Source organism: Leguminivora glycinivorella, chromosome 9, assembly GCF_023078275.1.
Source record: "Leguminivora glycinivorella isolate SPB_JAAS2020 chromosome 9, LegGlyc_1.1, whole genome shotgun sequence".
Lineage (NCBI taxonomy): Eukaryota > Metazoa > Arthropoda > Insecta > Lepidoptera > Tortricidae > Leguminivora > Leguminivora glycinivorella.
The window spans coordinates 4,635,213-4,658,982 of NC_062979.1; the positions used below are offsets into that span (position 1 = coordinate 4,635,213).

Consider the following 23,770-nt stretch of genomic DNA (forward strand, 5'->3'; position numbering starts at 1 on the left):
TTAAATACTTATAAATCTGCAGTTTGAGACTTTAATTGAATGAAAGATATTTTATTTAGATTTAATCTTAATAGCAGTAAAACATACATTATTGCATGATTTTCTTTGTTGTATATTTGTCGCGAATAGGTTAAGGTAGTTGTATATAGAAATAGGTTTCGTATGTTTTATTTTGTCTGTGTTTACTTCGTGTTATATTTTTGCTTATGTGTTGTATTTTTGTGTCTGTTGTAATGTATTTTTGGCATGCAACTAATTTTAATAACATAGAATAAGTTAATCATTTTGTATTAAACCTTAAAATCTAACACTGTAACATGATTGGTTATTTGGATTAATAAATACATTCGCGATGTGTAGCGCGCGAAGTGAAAGGGGCGGAGCTACACGGCATGGAGGGGCGCGCTGTTACATAAGCACCCACGCCGCCTCCGCTCCCTCATCCATAGTGGCAGTCACCGGCCTCTTCAACGGGATCCTGCGCTCGGGCCACTACCCGACTGAGTGGAAACTTGGTCGGGTGATCATGATCCCGAAACCTGGCAAAGATCGAAGAAGACCGGAGAGCTACAGGCCCATCACTCTGCTCAGCACCCTCTCCAAGGTGTTCGAGCGTCTCCTCCTGGCCAAGCTCCTCCCCATCTGGAGATAAGGCCGGAGCAATTCGGCTTCAGAAGCGACCACAGCACAACACTGCAGCTCACCAGGGTGCTACACTTCATGGGGGAGACCATGAATAAGCGCCAACACACCGCAGCCGTCTGCCTGGACATGGAAAAGGCCTTCGACAGGGTATGGCATGAGGGGCTGCTGTACAAACTATCGAAGACCCAAGCACCCCGGCAAGTCGTCAGAGTGGTGGCATCATTCCTGACGAACCGCCGGTTCCATGTCCAGGTCGAAGAAGCCATCTCCGGAGAGCGCACGATCCTAGCGGGCGTGCCACAGGGCAGTGTCCTCTCTCCGACGTGCTACGCCGTGTACACAGATGACATCCCAGTCATCGGGGACACAAAGCTGGGACTCTACGCGGACGACGCGGCCCTGTTCGTCGCGTCAATGAATCCTCGCCACGCCGCTGTCAAGCTCCAGAGGTCCCTGGACGCACTACCCGAATGGCTGGAGGATGGCAGTCAACGTGGGGAAGACCCAGGCCCTGATCACCGGCTCCACCCAGCTACCACCACCGCTCCACCTCCTGGGAGAGGACATACACTGGAGTCCTCAAGTCAAATACCTGGGCGTCACAATTGACCGAAGACTCTGCATGAAGCCTCATGTGGACGAAGTGATCCGACGTGCCAAGACGGCGCGCACACTACTACGTCCAGTGCTAACCAGCAACCTCCCCCGCCGCACGAAGCTGGGGATATACAAAACATACATACGATCGCGCCTGACGTACGCAGCTCCAGCCTGGTACGCCAAGGTATCTGAAACCAATAAGAAGAGACTGCGTGCGCAGGAAAACCAGTCCATACGCACCATCGTCGGAGCCCCCCGCTACGTGCGGAACGAGTCTATTCACCAAGGCCTGAAGTGGAAAAGCCTGGACGACTTCGTCAGAAGGCTGGCTGACGGAATGTTCCATCGCGCCGACCACTCGACACACCAACACCTACAGGGCTTAGCGCCCCTACACGCACGCCCACCGGAAGCCCGCAGAACTCGTCAACTTCCAAGATCACTGACGACCAGAAAGGTCGAAGAGGAGGCTTCGTCCCCACACTCCACCTGACTTCAAAGGAGCTGCTGAAAAATACCAGCATAGATACCTACATTCCATGGACAGGCCATCACCTATGATGTCCCACCAAGAACATGCCAAGCCTAAACGGCACCCAACGACCCGCCCGTAGTCACGGGCGGCGACCCCACTCCGCCAAAAATCCTTTCAATAGGATGGGAAGGCCCAGTTCATCCCCCAGAAGGGGGGAATATTTTTATTAAAAAATATATACCTAACTGCATTTCTATTTTTAAGATTCTGATAAAAGCATAAAAACAGAAATACAATGTGTGTAACGCGTCACTGAATGTGTAATACGTCAAATTTTAAACTTCGAATCAGTTATTTTGTACAACTAGTCTATCTCTCTCGCTGTGCTGTAATCCTGTAAAGGATTTATATAGGAGGTGCAAGCACAAATTGCTCGCCCTTAGAGTTGGTCAAAAGGCACCTTGTGTGAGAAATTTCGTCGGGTACTGCGGCGGGCGGGTGGTCTAGCGGTAATCCCGGGTTCGATTTTCGGCTCGGCCACCAGCGGGCTTGTCGTTTTTTCTTTCGTGTATGATATCTATTTCAATTTACAGTTATTTTGTGTTATATTCTCCGTCTAGTAGACGATGTCTGTAGCCACGGAGTACCTTCTTAATTTACCAGGGTAGCTGAGGTCGCGTTTTCTCGAACGACCGGGACACAAATTGTATAGACTCGACTCGAGATTGAAGGCTTACGCGCAGGATGAAAGTTCTGATTGGCCGAGTTGTTTTACTTTATCTCTGATTGAACAAAACTTTTGTTATTTTAGATATTTTTTTTTGTAACTGTAGGTTAATAAATCCTGAGAAACAAAGCGCTTCTATATTTATTGTTTACATATTTTTGAGAGCATTATCCGTCTATTTTCCTATGAAATAATTTAATTTGGTCTTAGAGTAAAGAACCACTTCTCGCACTAGTGCGTAAAAATAATACCATCTGTACTGAAAATATGTTAGACTTATTAACGACACAATATCACGTCAATATTCAATTTGCAACTTGTTTGAACTTACCAATATTAGTAATTGCTTTTGTGATATTAATATAACTATTAAACATAACCCAAATAACCTTGCTAATATAGGATAAATAATATTCCCGAACAAAGCCGAGTTATGGAGATAATAAACGAAATTATGTAGGACGTAAATATACTAAGTTACTAAAGTGCCGAAAGCACGTAATATGTTTTATGTACGAGGTGTGTAAATATTATAAATGTGGAAGTTGATGGATGTTTGTTCTTTAATGATAAACATAATAAACAGATGCGGATACACATACATAATTTGGTAAAATGATGCGGGTACATAATTTGGTAACTATGTATACGTATTATAGGCATTTTTTTGCCAGAATCTGTCTTGCCTTGCAGACTCTTAACTTGACGTGGCAATTTAAAATGAAATACTTTTACAAAATAAGCCGCAACAATTCCATTAGGTAATTAACTGTCATGAAAATGTAGTTATAAAATGTTTAAATGCATTATCATGCATTTTTAAAGTTTAATTTTAATTTAATTTTAATTGTGTAAAATCACGAATTAAAATTGATTAAAAAAAAATTAAAAAAAAAATGTAAAAAAGTTATACAAACCAAAACTGTTTATGTTTTTTGTGTGTGTTCCTATGTACATTTCTGAGGTTGTGCAATAAAGAGGATTTGTATTGTATTTTATTGTATTGTATTATTAAAATAATGATTTTTGTGTATATTTTTTCTACAAGCATTTTTTTTTTCATTATACCCTACAGTATATCTGGCTCATTATCGAAGCTACAAGTTACAAATTACAAGTGGAAGTCAATGTTTAATATGACAAGTTGGAAACAGACTTTCGCTTGTAAATTGTAACTTTCAGTTTTGAGAAATGGGCTCCTGTTCCAAAAATTTTGTTGCGATGACATATCTTACAACTCCTACCGAAATATTTAACTGATTTCTAATACAAAGCCCTGAGCAAAACATACATGTTATACATTTAAAATATATTTAACACTATAACATTACCCCTAATGGCAATTTCCCGTACAAAATCCGCCATTAAAAACTAACGAGCACAATAACGGCACTCACTATTTAACATCAAAATGGCGCCTTTCATCGCGGCTACTCTTTTTTCCTGCCACCGTCTCAATTAAAGATGTACCGAATTGAGGTTTTGGCCGAATACCTAAGACCGGATACTCGGATGAATATCGAATAATCAGCGCGCATTATTTAACATCAAAATTGCCCCTTTCATTACGCTTTTATCCTGCCATCGTCTTAATTAGAGTTGCCCCGGATAGTGGTTTTAGCCGAATACCGGATATCGGATATTTGGCCTGCTCTTGGATGAATACTGAATATTCGTCCTGACAATGCCATGACGTACCGGCATCATGGCTCGCATTCATAAGAAAATTGTTCGCCATCAACACATATATTTGATATTTATGTATTCAAGAAACAATATAATATTGTATTTGAAATAACTTATAGCTAAATTACTTAACACTAACATGGAATCAATTTACAATTTACAATAAATAATAAATAAATTTACATAGAGCATATTTTGTTTCCGTTTAATTATTATTGTTGCTCAAAATCAATCAAATGTAAAATTATTTAAATACAGATATGTACAGGTACCTGTATTTTATCTATAGTTAAGGGAATAGACAGTACACATGAAACTGCTGAAGTTCCACTGAAAATACTTCCGAAATGATTTGAATACAACAAAGAGACCAGACAAGAACCAGACAAAAGTAATAAGTGTAGTAGTTTACAATTAGTACGCAATATTCGGCTGAGTTCCCAAATAGACTGAATACCGAACACTCGCCGGTTATTCGGCGCATCACTAGTCTTAATTATATCATTTTAATGAATCGCAAAACAGATTAAACGTCTTTCTTAATTAGGACTTTATCCCACTACGTTGATATGAGCCTCATTAAATTTCTGCTCGCGGGAAATTGACATCGAAATTAACCGTTTCAAGCGTTTTATTAACGTTTTTAATTATCGTACAAGAGGCTGTATTCCTTTTACGATTGGAAATAATTTTGAATTAACTTTTAATTTTAATAAAGTATGTTACTATTACTATATTATGTATTATTTTAGGACGTAGCGTATTTCATCAAATCGACATCAATTTTATGAATTTATTCTTCTCTACTATCCATATTCATCCACATTAAGGACTGAGGTATTTAGTATTACAATTATTATTCCCCTATTCAATGGCCAATTCTTTTTGCAGTTTACCTAGTCCCATTAAAGAGACTAAGAATTCTACAATTTTATTTTATTACGCATCTAAATCAGATCACTGTACATTCTTTTATTTATTTTGTAGGGGATACCGGGGCTTTTTGACTATAGGGGTAGGCTGACTAACAATTAAAAAATTGAGCCAAAAATCAAACTTGAGCCAACCAGTGAGGTACGAAATTTCGTCACCTCCCCCCGCTCAGTCACCGGACAGTGAGCCTCTTATACCTGATATCGTATCATTGGTCAGCTCAAGTTGGATATTTGGCTCAATTTTTATAGTTAGTCAACCGACCCCTATAGTCAACTAGCCCCGGTCTCCCACTACTTACAAAATTCTCGACCAAAACGGTTATAACCTGTATTACGGACTTAAAGTTTATAACAAGTATAGTGGAATAAAAAAAACTAGTACTTATTGGAAATAGTAAGACAAAAAATAGCTCTTAAATTCGTGGAAGATTTCCGAGCTAAGGGTAAAGGTCAAGCGATACGTCCTTTTGACAAAGGTGCAAGATTTATAACGACAACCGTTGGATATTCCTGGATATCTGAAATCGATACAATTTGTTTGAACCCTACAATTTGTCAATTCTGAAATAGGTATAGACATTTTCCAAGATATTTTTAGATTCAATAATACAATATATTTTGTACAGTCATGTAATATCACGTTCCGTTCCACAAACAATCAAGTTTTGTTTATTTACAAAAGTCAAATCAAACACAAGCACAAATATTTATTCAATATTACACTGTGATTTTTATGATGATTTACCTATTTTAACTTTTACATACATACATTTATAATCACGCCTGTATTCTATAGGTAAAGGTAGGCAGAGCACATGAACTACTAAGTTTCAGTGCCACTCTTGGCAAAAAAGGGTTGAAAGAAATCCAAATTATGACATGGCAGTGCAGTGACAAGGTTCCAGTCTCTCGCCTAGGCCACAATTTAACCCATATCCCACAGCCACCCACTATGACACCCACGGGAAGAAAGTGGGTGGTGAAATTCTTAACCCGTCACCCCACGGGAACAGCATTGAAGCATTTTATCTCGTTAATACGAGTAATACGTTTGTAATGGTGGTCCAAGACAGGATGATAAGATTGTGAGACAGGGACAGCGCGTTGGCTTTGATATTACGCTGTCCCAGTCACATACGTTATGTAACATTTATAACAGCAAGTGTGGGAGCACTATAATAGTTCCGATTGGTCGACTTATGATTGCATGAAAAATGGAGAGATGAGCATCTAAAAATTTGCAAGAGCGAAAAAGCTTAAAAAATCCTCCTTACTTATTTTCCTTCTTTCTTTTTCCCTTCTTCTTCGTTTTTATTTTAATGTAAAGTTGTAGTTTTAACGAGATTTTCTTTCCAGTGTCCATGATGATAACACGGTACGCGCCTACGTGGACTGCCGCTGGCTTCGTACTGACGTCCTTGAGAAAGACGCGCTTGACACTCCAAGGGATGCTGACCTCATTATTGGCTATCTGTTTTCTGTAAGTAACCCTTTCCTTATTTTTGCATATTTCCCTTTTAAGGTCTGTCTTCACTTCACAGAAAGTTTGATGCTTTGACCCATACGAAAACCGTCACGCTGTGGCTTGCGTGGGCGACGGTCGCGCGATGGTCGCGCGACGGCGATGCAACGCATACGAAATCAAACCTTATCGATATGGAAGTAGACGATCCGATGAGACGAGACGGCGACGGTCGCGCGACCGTCTCCCACGCAAGACACGGCGTTATTGAGTTATTGTTACTTGAAGCGGCTGAACCATTCATTTAGTTCATTGAGACTTTATTAAAGTAGCAGCGTTATTTTTTTTTATTTTAAGTTATTTATTCAAATACGTAAGTTAACTGTACTTAACCAAAACACTTGCATCTTAAATTAAAAATAATTACATTAAATTGCATGTCAAAATAAATCAAGAGTGAACAGGCATCTTCTGGGCGAGCTCATTCCATCGTAGGCTACGTCTTTGCCTTTGGCTAGTCTGTGGTCAAGAGTAAGCCCATTTATAATTTAAAAAAAAAACTTATTTCTAAACATTATTTTTATCATATTATAAATAAGTCATGCATATCAAAAATTTATACAAATCAAAAACACAATAGTTATTGTGAATGCCCCAACAACTGACAAGACACAGCCTAACACGCTTCAGGAATACGCCCAAATTATCATGGAATACATCTGTATCAGCATCCTGTGCTTACAAATTGTTTAGCAGCTCAACTGCTCTGCATGTCGGAGCATTATCTCCCCGTCTTGTGCTCGAGAATTAGCAATAAGGATTAGACAATAACGGTATCGTCCGCTCTGTACTATTCTAATACATAAAGTCGTATCTAGAACGAAATACGTTGTGTTGCACAGTATGCAAGAATAGGTATCTAATAAGTGTAAGACCAGGGGGCTGATTTTTGAGTCTCACGGCGTTCGAATTCAGAAAATTGTCACTGAAAATAATAGGCAATTCACCGTTTTCAACCGGTATTTTAGTGACAGTGAGACTCAAAAATCGGCCCCCTGAGCCTGAGTGCACGATCATATTGGGCGAGCAACGGGCAGGGCGTTCTTCGTGCATGTTAAGGGCATTTCCAGAATTTGGGTCACCCCAATTAGCGTAAGTTGTTAACAAAAATTAACACTGTCAGTTTTGTGACAATAATTAAACGTGAATTTTCAATAAAAATATTGCTACTGTGTTAATTACATAATCTTTCTTTAAGCGATAATCTATCATGAAATAAAACTATGGAAACGGATTAAATCGCGTATAATGAATTTAAAATACATCCCGACGTTTCGAACTCTTTAATTCGTGGTCAAACTGAGGAAAAATTAAAAAGTGCAAATACCCACTTTATTAACGAACCATGACCACAAATAATTTTTCTAAGGCAGGTTCACACACTATTAATAAAGCTAGTTATACAATATTCAAAAAATTTAATCCGATCGAATCATTTAATCATAATTTCACTATCGCGGTAACCGAAGACGATAATCTATCATTTTGTGAAAAAAGTAATATTTTAGACAACTTAATTGTCGCCAAAACTTAAAACTAATTAAATAATTTGTGGCTCATACAAGTGTACAGTCGACGCTGCATAGACTGTGTGTAACTACTTGTACGCGTGTACGCGCCGCGGCTTGCGTGGGCGACGGTCGCGCGATGGTCGCGCGACGGCGACGCGACGCATACGAAATCAAACGTTATCGATATGAAAGTAGACGATGCGATGAGACGCAACGGGCGCGACCGTCGCCCACGCAAGACACGGTGTTATTGTACTCTTGGTTGAAGAGACGCCGTCACACTGCATAAATCTGTTAGCTAAAAATATGCTCCATTCATGGGTATTTCAATAGATCCGAGGCATACCAGCTTTTCCGTTTTGCTTGGCCTGCTTTCCATTTCCTTTTTATTAAGATTCTATTATGATTATACTTTACATCTTTAGGGTGTATTGTTAAAATAAAAGTCATGGTTTCATTGTCTGTACCGAATTTTTTAACCCTTGTCCAAAGTGTTTACGTAATCTAAGGAGATTTTATGGTTATCTTTTCATTATGAGTATAGTGAAATGCGTAAAATTAACTTTTAAGATGTCGGTGGCCAAAAAAAATAGAATAGTACATAACGATACAAGTGCGTAAAAAAGAAAGTTCAAAACGAGTGGCGATAAATTAAAACACGACCAAAAGGAGTGTTTTAAATCGGCACGAGTTACAAATTTCTTTCGCACGTGTATCGTACCTACGACGTACAGAATGTACAGATGGTCCTCCGAAGTTTCAACTTGACAAGAAATTAACCACTGCTAGTGCGAACAGTACTGAAGTTTAGTACAAATGGTGTTTTTTTACGCACTAGTGCGAGAAGTAGTTAATTTCTTGTCAGGTCGAACATAATGTTTACGTACGCATACCATGAACTCTAAAGACTTGACACGACACTATCGTTATATTTTTGTAAAGATAATATTACAATTTTAATAACAGAAAACAAACATTTTCAGTTAAGTACCTAGACTACATAACTAACTACAATATTTGGCATATTCAATATCGCCGAATTTTGGTGAAATAGAAACATACCTATTTCATAACACCTACGCTATCCCTCCATTCATAAGTCCAGTGACTCCATTGGTAGCTAATATTGCGCAAATAGTCCTTTTCATGCGCAAAAGTCACTTGCCAAATATTTGGTCGCTCGTAAATTTTTCGGCACGCGGACACTTGTTTGTTTTTCGTTTCGTTTTCCCGTTTTGTGTTCTATCATTTGTGGTTTTTAAATTTCAGTTTGGTTTAGAGCTTGGCATTTTATTTAGAAGACTAAAATAATCGCTTACAACTACGCTTGCTGTTTCTTTTTTTAAATATATATTAGCTTATATTTAACAGAAAAGCAACGTAAATAATACGAATATGTATTTTATTGTCTTGGAAGTAATACTTAAGAATAGGTAACTCCATTTACAATTATTGTAAATGGAGTTACCTATTCTTAAGTATTACTTCCAAGACAATAAAATACATATTCGTATTATTACCGGTCTGGCTCAGTCTGTAGTGACCCTGCCTGCTAAGCCGCGGTCCTGGGTTCGAATCCCGGTAAGGGCATTTATTTGTGTGATGAGCACAGATATTTGTTCCTGAGTCATGGACTCCAGTACCCAAAGGTTGTCTGGAAGAGATCGCTCTTAAGCGATAAGACCGCCTGTTGTTACCTCTGTTTAATTTGTTTTGTTTCTTGTGTATTACTTGTAAACTATGTGAGGTGTGCAATAAAGAGTATTGTATTGTATTGTATTGTATTGTATTGTATTGTATTGTATTGTTTTCTATGTATATAAGTATGTATTTATATATTTACGTATGTATATCGTCGCTTAGCACCCATAGTACAAGCTTTGCTTAGTTTGGGGCTAAGTTGATCTGTGTAAGGTGTCCCCAATATTTTTTTTTATTAAAATTTTAAACTGGTATCAAGTCTTTGGCATAATTCTCAAGACAATCAGCCGGCGTATTATGCTTCCAACTTTATCACTTTTCTGTGTGGATAAAGTATCCGTCACGCTTTAGTAAGTATGTCAGTGTGAGAGTGACAGATGTCTTATCCACGTGGATAACATTGGAAGCATAATTACGCCGGCTGATCTGTGGCGGTCCAATGACCCGGTACGGAAAACCACATTTAATTAAATAACCACATTTCTTTGGTTAGTTGACAGTGTATGTGTAGGCATAGATGGCTTAATAGGTACAAAAATATAATACAAATACTCTTTATTACACACCTTGATTATGTTTTCCATGGTCTGGGGCCCGTTTCTCGAAAGGTACAAGCCTTGTATTACAAGTGTGTTTCCATGACAACCCATACGATTTGACAGTTCGCGCACTTGTAATACAAGGCTTGTACCTTTCGAGAAACGGGCCCCTGGTCTTCCTCGCCGCAATCGCACAGGGCTGAATCCCTCCATCCCCATTTCTACCGGTCTATTTAGGCGACACCATTGTCTTCTAATCACACACATAATCCAGTGCTGGCCCCTTTATTCATATCGAGGGCTGCCAGAAGACGTTTCATCTCACACCCGATGACTGGTTAAGGTCCCTGAATATTGCCATTTAAAATGTAGAAATAATTGCCTATTTTTGAATTGATGCCATACGACTAAATAAATAAATACACACCTCGATAAAATACAACAATACAAAACAAAGAAACAACACGACCAAGGCAAACAACAGGCGGTCTTATCGCTAAAGAGCGATTTCTTCTAGACAACCTTAAGGTAGCGGAAATTGATAAATTTACATACCACCCGTGTGTTAATATTATTGTACAATGTACATTTCCCTCGCAGCGGCGAAATAATAGAATTCATTTTTTATGGCATGTTAATAGAATTCATTTTTTATGTTAATGCAGGGGGATCTTGAGCAGCTAGTGTTGGTGCCAAAAGCGGGTCAGGCGCAGAAGCAGTGCTCCAGCCAAGTTACTGGAATGTCTACGCCCTACGTGAACATGCATTAAGACTTGGCCTGGACAAGTGGACACTACACGCACTATGGAACAAAGTATGGAATCATGTGCTCTGAGAAAGTTTTAAAAATTACATTTTTTTTATGTGGAATAAGGTGTCATATTTTTTGTATAGTATAAATCAACGAGGTTTTCCGACAGTGCTTGAAAATGACCCAGGGGGTCACCAGTCATAACATCTGATTCTCGAATTCTGCTATTTGCCGCTTGGACGAAGGTCTCTCGAATTGGTGGGCGTACTTCTCTCCTACGAGGCCGCCGGAGACGCAGACGAATCTTGGTCACTACAAGTCGATGGTCACTCCAGCAGTGAGCGCCTCCTTAAACTCTTAATTTGCAAATAATTCCTGTTCGATCCCTTCTTCAAATTATTTGGAAAGTTTATATCTCTATATTATTAAGTATTCAAATAATTGTAAACCCAATCTACCCTCAAAAGGCTCGTTAAGCCACTTGGTCAGCGACATCATTATACGGCCATATAAGAAGGTCAAACATAGGTCGCACAGAGACAAACCCCACTTGATTTTGTATTTGGTTGCTTAATCGACACGAGTAACTACCAGAAAATGTACAAATATTATTTGTTTTTTTAAGTACTTAAAACTATATAGTATATTATTAAGTCTCTTGCACATCCATTATTTATACCATCAATATTATTACTTTAGACGTATAGAAAACAAACCATAAATATTTAAAGCCATCATTTGATGGAAAAACTATGTTCGCGTTATGAATTTAGAAAATTTGAATTGTAAAATATAATGTTATGTTCAATATTTTGTGACTTGAGCAGGTCAGGATACGTAGCCGAAACGATACGCTCGTAGATATCTATCTCTATCGCTCTTGCATATTGGCGTGACAGAGCCAGACTACCTTTCGCGGCGTTTCGTTTTCGTTTCGCGTCGCAGAAATGCCATTCGGCTACGGCACCTGAGAACATTATTTAAGTTGATTATGAATGTTATTAATTCACAGTTTCGAACTAAATTGTTTATAAATTAATTATTTCAACAGAATTTGCATCAAATGTTACTTTAAACAGAGGTATAATTGTAACCAAATTTATTTCATTTTACATAGTAATAAAAATGTTCTGAATAGTATGGTTTAGTATAATTTTCTCCTGCATCACTTTTCATTCCACGGTTTCTTCAGAGCATTTATAAGGATAAAAACGGATATGTATTGTATATAGCTTTCACCAGATTTCCCAGATAATGACCAACCAACGTGCATTAAAAACCCATAAAGCCTTTTTAGAACTAACCGAGGCCCGTACCGGAACCATCAGGGAGGATATTACCGGTATTGTACGATCCAGAGCGATCCGTACAGGACTCTTAATCGGTATGCCCCAAAACTGACGAATCATTTGAGTTATTTATTGCTTTTTATTAAGTAATGAATAATGTATTTACGTAACAACATTGACATTAAAAACAAAATGTTAAATAAATAAATAAAATAATAAGTCCAAGAATAAGATGAACGAAATAAATACCGTTAATATTGCATGACATGTTGTCAGGGGCGGCTCACTCCGCGATCCATTCGCCGCGCTACAAGTACATGCCGGCGGCCGCGAGTTCGCGGCCCATTCAGTGGCGACGACCTTCGCGAGGTGCAATAGAATTCAATGTCGTCTGCACGCGTGCGGTCCGTTTGTTAATGTAGGTAAGAATTTAGAATGGCGGCGTTTTGTGAACATCAAAGGAGTGAGCCTTCTGTACTTGTACTATTATATATTCTGTGGTGTTGTCCAAAATTTTTTGCAAAAATAATCCGCCAGGGATACAGTGACCTATGATGATGATGATGACAAAAAGAGATAGGAACCTATCAACTTTGTGCACGAAGATGGGCGAATCTTTCGAGAACTAAAATGTAATTATTTAATTAAATGGAACATAATTATTACGTACACTTATTTATGTTATAGTGGTGTTTGATAAGGGCCTTAATAACATTTTGATGTTTAGCATGTAACCTATATTATGATAGATTTTACCAAAAGTTAACTAAAAACAGAAAGTCTTGTTTAGATATATTATTTCAAAATTTTATGAAAACACATTTATATATCTATAAGTATATATTCACAATTGTACCCAATGTGATTGTATGATTATATTTTCAAAGTATTTGGCATATAGTTAACAGAAATAATTATTAAAATAGACATAAATAGCATTTCTTACAATGATAGGTTGGCCTAAATGTAAATATAATGAAAATAATAGTTTAGCCAGTTGTATTTTAAGTAAGGTAATAAAAACATTTTATTTGTCGATACATTTGTAAGGCAAATAGTTACTAGAAGATAATGTTTAGAAATAATTATAATATTTCTTTGAATCTGTGATTTCTTTGAAGCATGATCTCAATGTAAACGTATTATTTCTCCTGAAATATTGTTTTCTACTATACTAATATAAGAAGTTATAAAAAGTAACGGTATTTTCATTTAAAACCTTGTTTAACTTGTTTTATTCGCATGAATTCGTGTGTCAATGATATGAATAGGTTTTACTGCTATTTCTCTCCGTACCAAATAAAATTAAAACGAATAATCGATGTACTTCAATCTTTATCCTAATATTTTTTACATACAGCCTAATTCTATCACCACTAAGTACCAGCAGTGGCTGGTCCATATAAGCCGATTCCCACCGGCTTGCCTAAAATTGATTACTAGTAAAGTACCTAAGTAAGGTAGGTTTCTTTTTGCTCAGTTTTGCCTGCCAGAAATTTTCACCAGCCGCTACTGGTAAGTACTTAGGTATAATCAAAGACCTATATAACTTCGTATAGACCGATAAAGTCTAAGAAAAAAACGTACCCCAAAACCATACAGAAAAAGGGCACGGTGAGCTAGATGGCGATACACCTTTGGGGTACGCTCGGCTAGATGGCGCTAATATTAATATTTGACATTTTAAAACATATCAAGATAAGAATATGGGCCAAATTGTCAAAACTGAGTTTCAAAAGTTTTAAGCCTGTGTCGAGAGATGGCAATCTATGCACTGTGATTACACATTTTACTTTGACAGTAACTCTCTTTAATACTCGATCCTCTTTGGTATAATTATGCTTATATAGTGTTCAACATAATGACATGAAGTCACGATCCTCAGTATCGAGAAAATGACTGAAGAAGAAGAATATCGTCACTACTTTTAAAAAATCTCGTATCTCACGCTGTTCCTCAAAGTTAAAACGCTGTAAGTCTATATGCATTCCATACATACTTACTACAATTTTCGTTTCATTGACAGACGAAGATACAAGTTTTTTAAAAGTAGTGACGATATGCAATTAATTATGCATGAGGCCTATGTTAAGCTAGTAGCTTTATTTTGTAAAATGTCAAAGATATACATATGAGTTACATAGAAATATATCCACATAAGCGAGTTCCCTGGAAGTTGTTTAGATAAATACTACAATTTTTCATTAAAATACCTTTTTATAAAATCTAGTCAAATCTGTATAATTTCTGATCATATCTACTAAATGGGATAGTGTGTGTGTCTGTTTGTTTGTCCGTCTTTCACGGAAAAACGGAGGGAAAAATTGACGTGATTTTTAAGTGGAGATAGTTAAAGGGATGGAGAGTGACATAGGCTACTTTTTGTCTCTTTCTAACGCGAGCGAAGCCGCTGGAAAAAGCTTGTCTGATATATTTCAATATTAACGTTTAGATACTGAATACTTTTACTGACTATTGAAAACCGACGCCACGTCAAGTGTAAGTCTTCTTCAGAAATCGGAAACTCCTGTTTAATCCCAAAGGAATTTTCCGGGAACAAAATAAAATCAAGCGGTACGCCAACTGTAAATTGAACGGAACTTTTAAAAACTCCAGAAGTTATGCGCTAAAAGAATGAAAAGTGGTTTTTGCTGAATTATTAAAAGGTTTTGTTTGACGTGAGGTTCAGTGAGTTTAATTAAACCATAGAGGAATAGAAGAGTTGTAACTCCATACATCAGCAAATGCGAGTTATTTGTATACACATAGTTATAGTGACATCTAGCGACAATCACGCGTCAATCACGCGTCACTACTCGATACTAGGTGTCAGCAGTGTCTCGTCTGCTAAAAATGTAATATTAGAACAGTTTACAACTTATATTACAAGCAGAAGGAATTGAATACTGATTAACACTATTGTAATATTAGCTAAAAATTGGTGAGCATTAGACTCTTCGTTCGTCGCGACATCTGTTCACAAGTAGCAGTACTGATAATTTACGCTGGTTGACGCGTGATTCTCGCTAGATGTCACTATAACTATGCCTATACAAATAACTCGCATTTACTACTAACTACAACTCTTCCCTTACTTATTCCTCTATGATTAAACCAGATTAAACGAAAATATGTATTGAACGTTTTAAGTACGTTTTAAGTCATTTTTGGCCCATCATAATGGCACGAGTGCACGCTCATAGAGTCAGCCTACGAGTTTGCTACGATTTTGAGAGCCCTGTCCCCGTAAGGGTTAATGTCATCATTTCATCGAAGTTTAACATTTAAAATAACAGTTGGGTGAATCAACTTTTCTTTGCCAGCAAAATTACGCATACTTCGACTACATGTGATCAGAAAATTTAATTTGTATTTAGTGTAATTAGTTTATACTTATTAACAGATATACAAGCTATGCAATACATCATGTTTTTATAAGATTTGCTATTTTATTACTTTATTTCGAGCAGCGACAGACCAGTGGACGTATCGCTTCCCTCACTTTGGCGTGAAAAATGTCTCTCGGCTCACATATAGATTTAATTGTAAATGTCCCCGTAATGTAAAATAAAAATAAGGATCTTTATTCACGATCATTAAAACTCACAAAAGTTCATAAGTATGGGCAATTCTTGCAAAAAGCAAGAAAAAGTTGATTCACAGTTGCACCGGTGACTTTATTGTGCGTGCAGCAGCTTGGGCGTGCGGTTAAAAAGTCCCAAGTCGACGCTATTGAAATGGAGATGGATCGGGCATACCCTTCGAAGAGGAGCTACCAACAGCGCCAGTATCGCGTTTGAGTGGCGGCCTCAAGGAGGAAAGAGGGCCCGCAAACGCCCCGTACACACCTGGAGGCGGAGCGTTGAGAACGAGCTGAGGGAATATGGACTGAGCTGGAACGAGGCCAAGGCGGTGGCTCAAGATTTAGGCGTGGAAGGATCTTGTGGAGGCCCTATGCACCTATGGGGTGCCTTAGGACATACAACAACAACAACAAGTCGACGCTGCATAGGAGGACGCTCGCCGCCCATACGTTTACCACTAATCTTGAGCAGTACAGTATCAGATAGAAAAAGTACAGCTTAGTCAACCAATCTGAATGCTAGGCCACTGTAAAACCCTTTCAAAGTAAAAGTCAAACTGACTTCTACAGAGTGGGGCCTGTAACAAAGGCGAATAATTGAACTCTAGGCTATTCTCTTTATACTGATCAACATTTGTTCGGCGACTTTTAAAAATAACTTGTATTTTGATTTTTATCACCCTTGAAAGTTTTTTCTAAGAGGTAATGTATTGCGAATTCTGTTAAGTCTAAAGTGTGACAGACAACGTCAATGACAACAATAATGGCGTACATTGAAGCTAATATTTATCTTGTATGAAAAATAAAAAAATTAAAGAGTTCATAATTTTTAAAAGTCACTGAACAAATGTTGATCAGTATAAGGAGAATAGCCTAAAGTTCAATTCTTCGCCTTTGTTACAGGCCCCACTCTGTATAGCATATAAAACACGGTGTCAATACGACAAGGTTCTAGAGCGGACGGGGATTCTAATTAGTTGACTGTACATATATAATTATGAACTCGTAAAAAAAAACTAAATCCAAATCGGTTCATCCGGGGGCTACGATGCCACAGACAGACACACACAGACAGACAGACAGACAAACAGACACGTCAAACTTATAACACCCCGTCGTTTTTGCGTCGGGGGTTAAAAACACCTGTGACAAATTGACATTGAATAGAAGCCTAGCGGTAACGGCCCAGCCACGACATTGGTCTAAGCGCGGCAGCGGCGAGCGGCAGCCATACGTGCGAATGAAAAGTCCCATCACTGTGTCTCGCTTTAATGTATGGCCGCCGCTCGCCGCTGTCGCGCTTAGACCAATGTCGTGGCTGAGCCGTAAGAGCGTGCGACATTCAATCCGGTGTTCAAACCGCGATTTACCAATGGGTTTTTCGGAACTACTGTACTACGAAAATTAAACTTTTCTTATGAAATTATCCTTTAGCGTATTAGAACTTACATATATGTATCAGCTCTTATGCGCTATGTTCTCAGCTCCCTCAATATTGCCTCGTGTGTAATGACCAACATGCACACTCATCTCCTCTTTGAAGTCTGCGGTACGACTTATTAAGCACCAAACTAGGAAACGGGCCCGTTTTCCATTTCCCGTAAACCAGCCAAAGTACTGCTCACAAGATACAACCCACTTTGCACTATATTGCAGTCGGTTTTCAGTTCAAAACGCTTGCAGGTATGGTGCAGCTTTACAATAGTGCTAAACGATCGAACGAGCATTTCACTCGCATTGATAACGAGCCATAGGGGCCCTTGCTTTGGGTTATAACGAAGCTCATGGTACAGTCAACCAATTTAAATCATAGGCTACTGTAGAACCTTTGCACAGTAAACGTTAATGTGTCTTCTTATGGCAAATAGAACACGGTTTAAATGAGACAGGGTTAGAGTGGCCCAAGATTCAAATTGGTTGGCTGTACGTCGCCAAAATTTTAATGCACAAATGCTTACGATAATATCGTTATCGTAGCCGGTCGGAAGGCCCGGTACCGATGGATCGACGACGTACAGAAAGATCTGTGTACCATACAAGTGAAGTGACTGAATGGCATCAGGGGCCCGTTTCTCGAAAGGTGCCTTGTATTACTGTGTTTCCAACAACCCATACGGACAGTTCGCGCACGAATCGCACAGGAAAGGAGCGAATAGCGAACATCCAAGATCCACTTCGGGTCGCTGAGCCAGCGAAGTACGTAAGTAAGTAAGCTAACTATCTGTATCATTCTTCCGTAATGCGCGACGGAGCCAGATTGCGTTTCTATCGGCGTCTAGCGTCAACGATTGTCATTTTGGCTACGCCTTCAGGATCATTAAAGCTGTTTGTGAGGACGCGTGCTGTCGAGACTTGTTAAAGCTTTTTGTCATTGAAAATCGTTATTTAACGTTATTTAAGGGGCCGTTTCTTCGGTATGTAGAATTAACAAGTTTTTTGAAAACATAATCATGATTACACTTGTGTTTTAATATTTCTAATTCCAAAGTAGGTAATACATTACACAAGTAATGATATGGATTGATTACAGTAACTTAGATTACCAAAGGAATCGATTACTATTAAATCATAGATATTAAGACGCTACGGGAGTGAAAATGCTAAAATGGAAAGGAGTCCCCCTTTCAATTTGGGAATTTCAGTGAAATATAATAGTGTTATTAACTAGATTTATCGAAAAATAATGTCCATTAAGAACAACTCAGTTAAAAGATATTGCGAAAAATTCTTTAAAATCGAGGTTCCGCTTTCGACTGTTTCCTCCTTCAAAACTTATTTAAACGGAACGAAATTTGAGAATCTGAATAACAATAAAATAATCTGTGTCGGACCGTTTAGACTTTTTGGCTAATTGTTACCGATCTTGAGTATTACACTTTTTTTGAGCCATATTGAAAAAGGCCGGTTTTAGAAATTTTTGATTGGCTCTAGCGTCTTTTAAAATAAAAATAGCAAAAAAATCAATACAGTCCGACACAGATAAAAATAATAATAATTTGTGTTGAAAAACTCATAGCTCTATCTTCAAAAACCAGGGAGGAAATAGTCGAGAGCGTTTGTATGGAGAATTGACCTGTATAGTATCGTCTTAACTGTAGTGTAATGTGTAATTTAATTCCAAAAGGAATTAATTACGCCCAACTCTGTCGATTGCGAACCGTACCCAGTAAAGTTAACAATGTTAAAATGTATCACGACACATTAATTTCAATCAGCCTAAAACTTTGATTACCTTACACATTGCACTCTCACAAAGCTCCAAAACAAAGGACATTCATACGATTCAATCTCGTCAAGAATCAATCATGGAGGCACACATCAATGGAATTTTCTCAGAGTCACTCCCTTTCATTGGGAACAAAGGGAACGTCAGTGGAGCATCAATAGACGTATTCTATTTAAGGGCCTGTCAACACTTAATGTCTTCGAAATTGATAGTATTTTTAAGATACTTCTAAATCTTTGTCACATACCTACTGAGTGATCGTACGCTGCGCTAACCTTTGGATTGTTAAAACAAAAAGAGACGATTGAGAACAATATTCTCGAATTCCTTGACTGGACATAGGCTTACCTAGAAGGACAACTTTCTGGGCTCCATACTAAGAATATAGAAAAAAATATTCTGTCTGTAACAAATTAAATTACTTATATCAAAAACGCGCTATTTATAAATGTGGAATATTTATGAATAACCCAAGCGCATTAAGAGTTTTTATTTACCTATTAAAAATGTATGAGAGGGCACCAAAATTTCAAACTATAGGGGTAGTTATTAAGTTACAAAAATATATTTATATCTGCAAAGTAAAACAATATACAATATAATTATATACCTATTTCATTTTAACAAACGCGGTCGTATTTGAATCACTACATAGTATAAAACAAAGTCGCTTTCTCTGTCCCTATGTCCCATGTATGCTTAAATCTTTAAAACTACGCAACGGATTTTGACGCCGTTTTTTTTAATAGATAGAGTAATTTTAGAGGAAGGTTGACATGTAGGTATAGTACCCGTGCGAAGCCGGGGCGGGTCGCTAGTTCTTGATATATTATTGTATGAAATCGGCCGAGTATAAAATACTTGCAAGGTTTTACATTTACAAATCGACGGTTTATTGTTTCTAATTTCTTTACCCTTATTTTTTTTCCAGACAAAAATATGTCCCATAAAAAAATACCTCGCCAACTAATGATTTTTGAGATACCTCCAGATCAAAATCATAATACCTCCAAAACAGATTGACAATGACGCATTTTAAGCCTTGACAGCCTCTTAACAGGATTTTAACGCTACGGCGTCAATCTGCCTTTTATAAGATCACAATCTACATGAGAATTCCAATTACGATGGAAGCATGCGTGAGAGGAATATAGAGGCTTATGGCGGCGTCCTGGAGTTAGAAAAACCTGGAAGGGTTTGTAACTTAGCATTTTTCATGAAACATTCATCAGGTGTATACAAGTCAAATACATATATATATGTATTTTATAACTTCGTATAGACAGATAAAGTCTAAGAAAAAAACGTACCTCAGTACCATCAAAGATTATGGATATAGTAGATATATCCATCCCATACAAAAAAATGCGACCGCCTAAAAACGCACCAAAAGTAGATGGCGTCACTACACATGTCTTTTTGCCTTGAGACGACTGTTAGATGGCTTTAAGTGTCACTTTCGAGACATAAATCTTTAAAAGAATATAATGAATTTTTTCTACTCGTCGACTTTAATCTGTCAAATATCTGGGCAACCGAGCTTCGCTCGGTTCTGTTTCGTATCCTTGACATGTGTCGCCATCTAGTTCAAAAATGAATAGTACCTACATCGAGCGAAAGAATTCTCAGCCTTAACAACACAACTACTCCACACGAGATGGCGCGCATTTCGCCACAAAAACTCAAATAGTGTATTTTCTATTCGTTTTAGCCTTGACCTGTGTCGCCATCTAGTGTTTGCAATAAATAGTACTTACATCGACCGAAAGAATTCTGTCTTAACAGTACAACTACTGCACACGAGATGGCGCGCGAAGAAAAACGCATGAAAACTCGAAAATTCGCGTTTTCCGGGACCTAAGGATAAGTTAGACCGATTTTTCACCCCCAAAAACCCCCACATAACAAATTTCTGCGAAATCGTTAGAGCGGTTTCCGAGATCGTCAGTGTAAATAAATAAATATATAAATAAATAAATAAATAAATATACAATAATTGCTCGTTTAAAAGTATAAGATTAGGACACCACAGACTAAACTATAAGTGCTAACTTTTCATTGTTGGATACTCTATGGCAGTTCCGACTCAACTATAATATCTTATTATACTGTAATAACTGTAATAATTTCACAACTAACTTAGTACTGTAATAATTTCAAAAATAGAACGTCATACAATTTCTATACTAATTTGCGATACCTGGCAAATTATCCTGCATCTGAAACACTTTTTTTTTAATCTATCGTGTTATCGACCAATCAGAGACGGTTATTATAAACAATTGGTTGCTAAGTAATTCGATGTTGATTCAACGGTGAATGACGCTATTAACATTAATTTTACCTTGAATGATGATATTTTTCGTCCATTGATGATGAAAATGATGACTCATAGAAAAAGTATTGTATACAATGTGATATAATTAAGCTTTTCACTCTCGTACCGTACTATTAGGCCACTCAGCAAGCTTTGTGGCCTAAATATGGTACTCGACTGAAAAGCTTTTATTATATCACGATTGTATAACATACTACCCGTAACGCCATGCATTTATATACCACATTGAAAGTTAGTCTAGATATATTATTATATTAACTACATACCGTCAACAGATGTTGCTTTATAATATAATTAATAATTAAAGAGTTTTTTGTGTGTAGATTATTATAAAAAGGAGTTTGTTGATTTTGGTTTCGATCAGGAACCTTTGCGTATATACGTTACAGACTAAGGTGTATAGTATGAATTTTTTGAAACGAACGTTTCTAAACAAAGGTATTGTTCCTTTTGTGTTGAGCGGGAGCTTCTGTATTTGCACGCGCTAAGACAACAAGAAGCGACTGTATCCTCATAATTGTAAGGTTCAAATCTGTACAGCAGCAAATTTGAGATAGATTATTTTGGAAATGTGAAGCGATAGACCACACCGCTATAGGTGCGAAAATACAGCGCTTCTAATACTTTGATACTTGGTGGTGGTGCTGTAAGTAATGAAACACGTATATTATCACTGTTATTTTTTATTAATGATTTTGTTAACAATCACCAATTGTATATAGCAATATATAAATAGTAATTACAATCTCAAATTTGCTGCTGTAATTATTTACGCATTTTGTTATCTAAAAACGATATAATATACGGAAACTTAAAAAATTCAAAAAATTATTTACGGGGAATATAAATACATAAAATACATAACAAAAAGGCCTTGTGTTGCTTAATTCCTTGATTCAATATATTTATTTACAAAAGCTTTGAAATTGAAAAACGGACCGATACCGACTGATCTGACCGATTGACGACCGGTTTGGCTCAGTCGGTAGTGACTGCCTGCTAAGCGGTCCTAGGTTCGAATCCCGGTAAGGGCATTTATTTGTGTGATGAGCACAGATATTTGTTCCTGAGTGATATTTGTTCCATGGATGTTTGGTATTGCACATGTATAAGTATGTATTTATTTAGTATTTAAGTATGTATATCGTCGCTTAGCACCCATAGTACAAGCTTTGCTTAGTTTGAAGCTAAGTTGATATGTGTAAGGTGTCTCCCAATATGTATTTATTTTATTTTATTTTATTTAAATAACCTTTAGGTTTATTCAAAGTTAGTAAATTGTAGCGCCCACTGACTGTCAGTTTGCCGGCCGGCAACAGCCTGTGAAACCTTTGGCGCTGTCACTCATTTACAGCTGACAGGCCGCTGCACAGCAGTCCGATGGATTGATAGACAGTAGGCGCTTTTATACAAGTCAATAGCACAGTATAATAAAGAGTACTATCGTACAGTATGGCCACTCCCGCTCCCCGCTGAAAGCGCCGCCCACCCCCTCTCGGTTACCTCACAGTTACCGCCTGTCAAAAACGCGGACATTCAACCTGTCATATCTCACTCATACAAGCATGGTACGCGTTCACCTACACGAGCTTAGAATGTGTGCTAGGAACGCGCCTCTTTCATATATTTGATCGCCAGTGTCTGAGTTGTGTCAATATTGTTATTTTAAGACGATACGGGAGGGGTCCATTCTCCATACAAACGCTCTGAACTATTTCCTCCCTGGTTTATGACGATAGAGCATTTAGAGCAATGATATTTTCAACACAGATTATTATTTATTGTTATCTGTGTTGGAGCGTTTTGATTTTTTTGATATTCTTATTTTTAAAGACGCTAGAGCCCATCAAAAATTTACAAAAACGGCTTTATTGATTATGGCGCAAAAAAAGGTGTGGTATTCAAAATTGGTAACAATTAGCCAAAAAAAACTAAATTGTCCGACACAGATTATTTCATTGCTATTCAGATTCTCAAATTTCGTTACGATTGATTAAATTTTGAAGGAGGAAACAGTCGAGAGCGGAACCTCAATTTTAAAGACTTTTCGCAATAACTTTTAGCTGAGTTATTCTGTAGGGATTATTTTTTTTTCGATAAATCTAGTTAATAACACTAGTATATTTACGAGTAAGTAAAGTTCCCAAATTGAAAGAGGGGCTCCTCTCCATTTTAGCATTTTCGCTCCTGTAGCCTCTTAAGACGAAAGTACTAACGTTTCTGTTTTCCATGGCTTAAAAGG

The 23,770-nt window shown here is 37.6% G+C and overlaps 1 protein-coding gene across 1 annotated transcript in view; it reads left to right on the forward strand.

The window, feature by feature from the left end:
- LOC125229812 overlaps nucleotides 1-12,643 on the forward strand; it is a 149,931-nt gene extending 137,288 nt beyond the window's left edge. The window contains exons 10-11 of the mRNA XM_048134753.1: nucleotides 6,425-6,548; nucleotides 11,007-12,643. Coding sequence (XP_047990710.1) covers nucleotides 6,425-6,548; nucleotides 11,007-11,111 — 229 coding nt within the window. The 3' untranslated portion in view covers nucleotides 11,112-12,643. The remainder of the gene's footprint in view (nucleotides 1-6,424; nucleotides 6,549-11,006) is intronic.
- The last annotated feature ends 11,127 nt before the right edge of the window (nucleotides 12,644-23,770 follow it).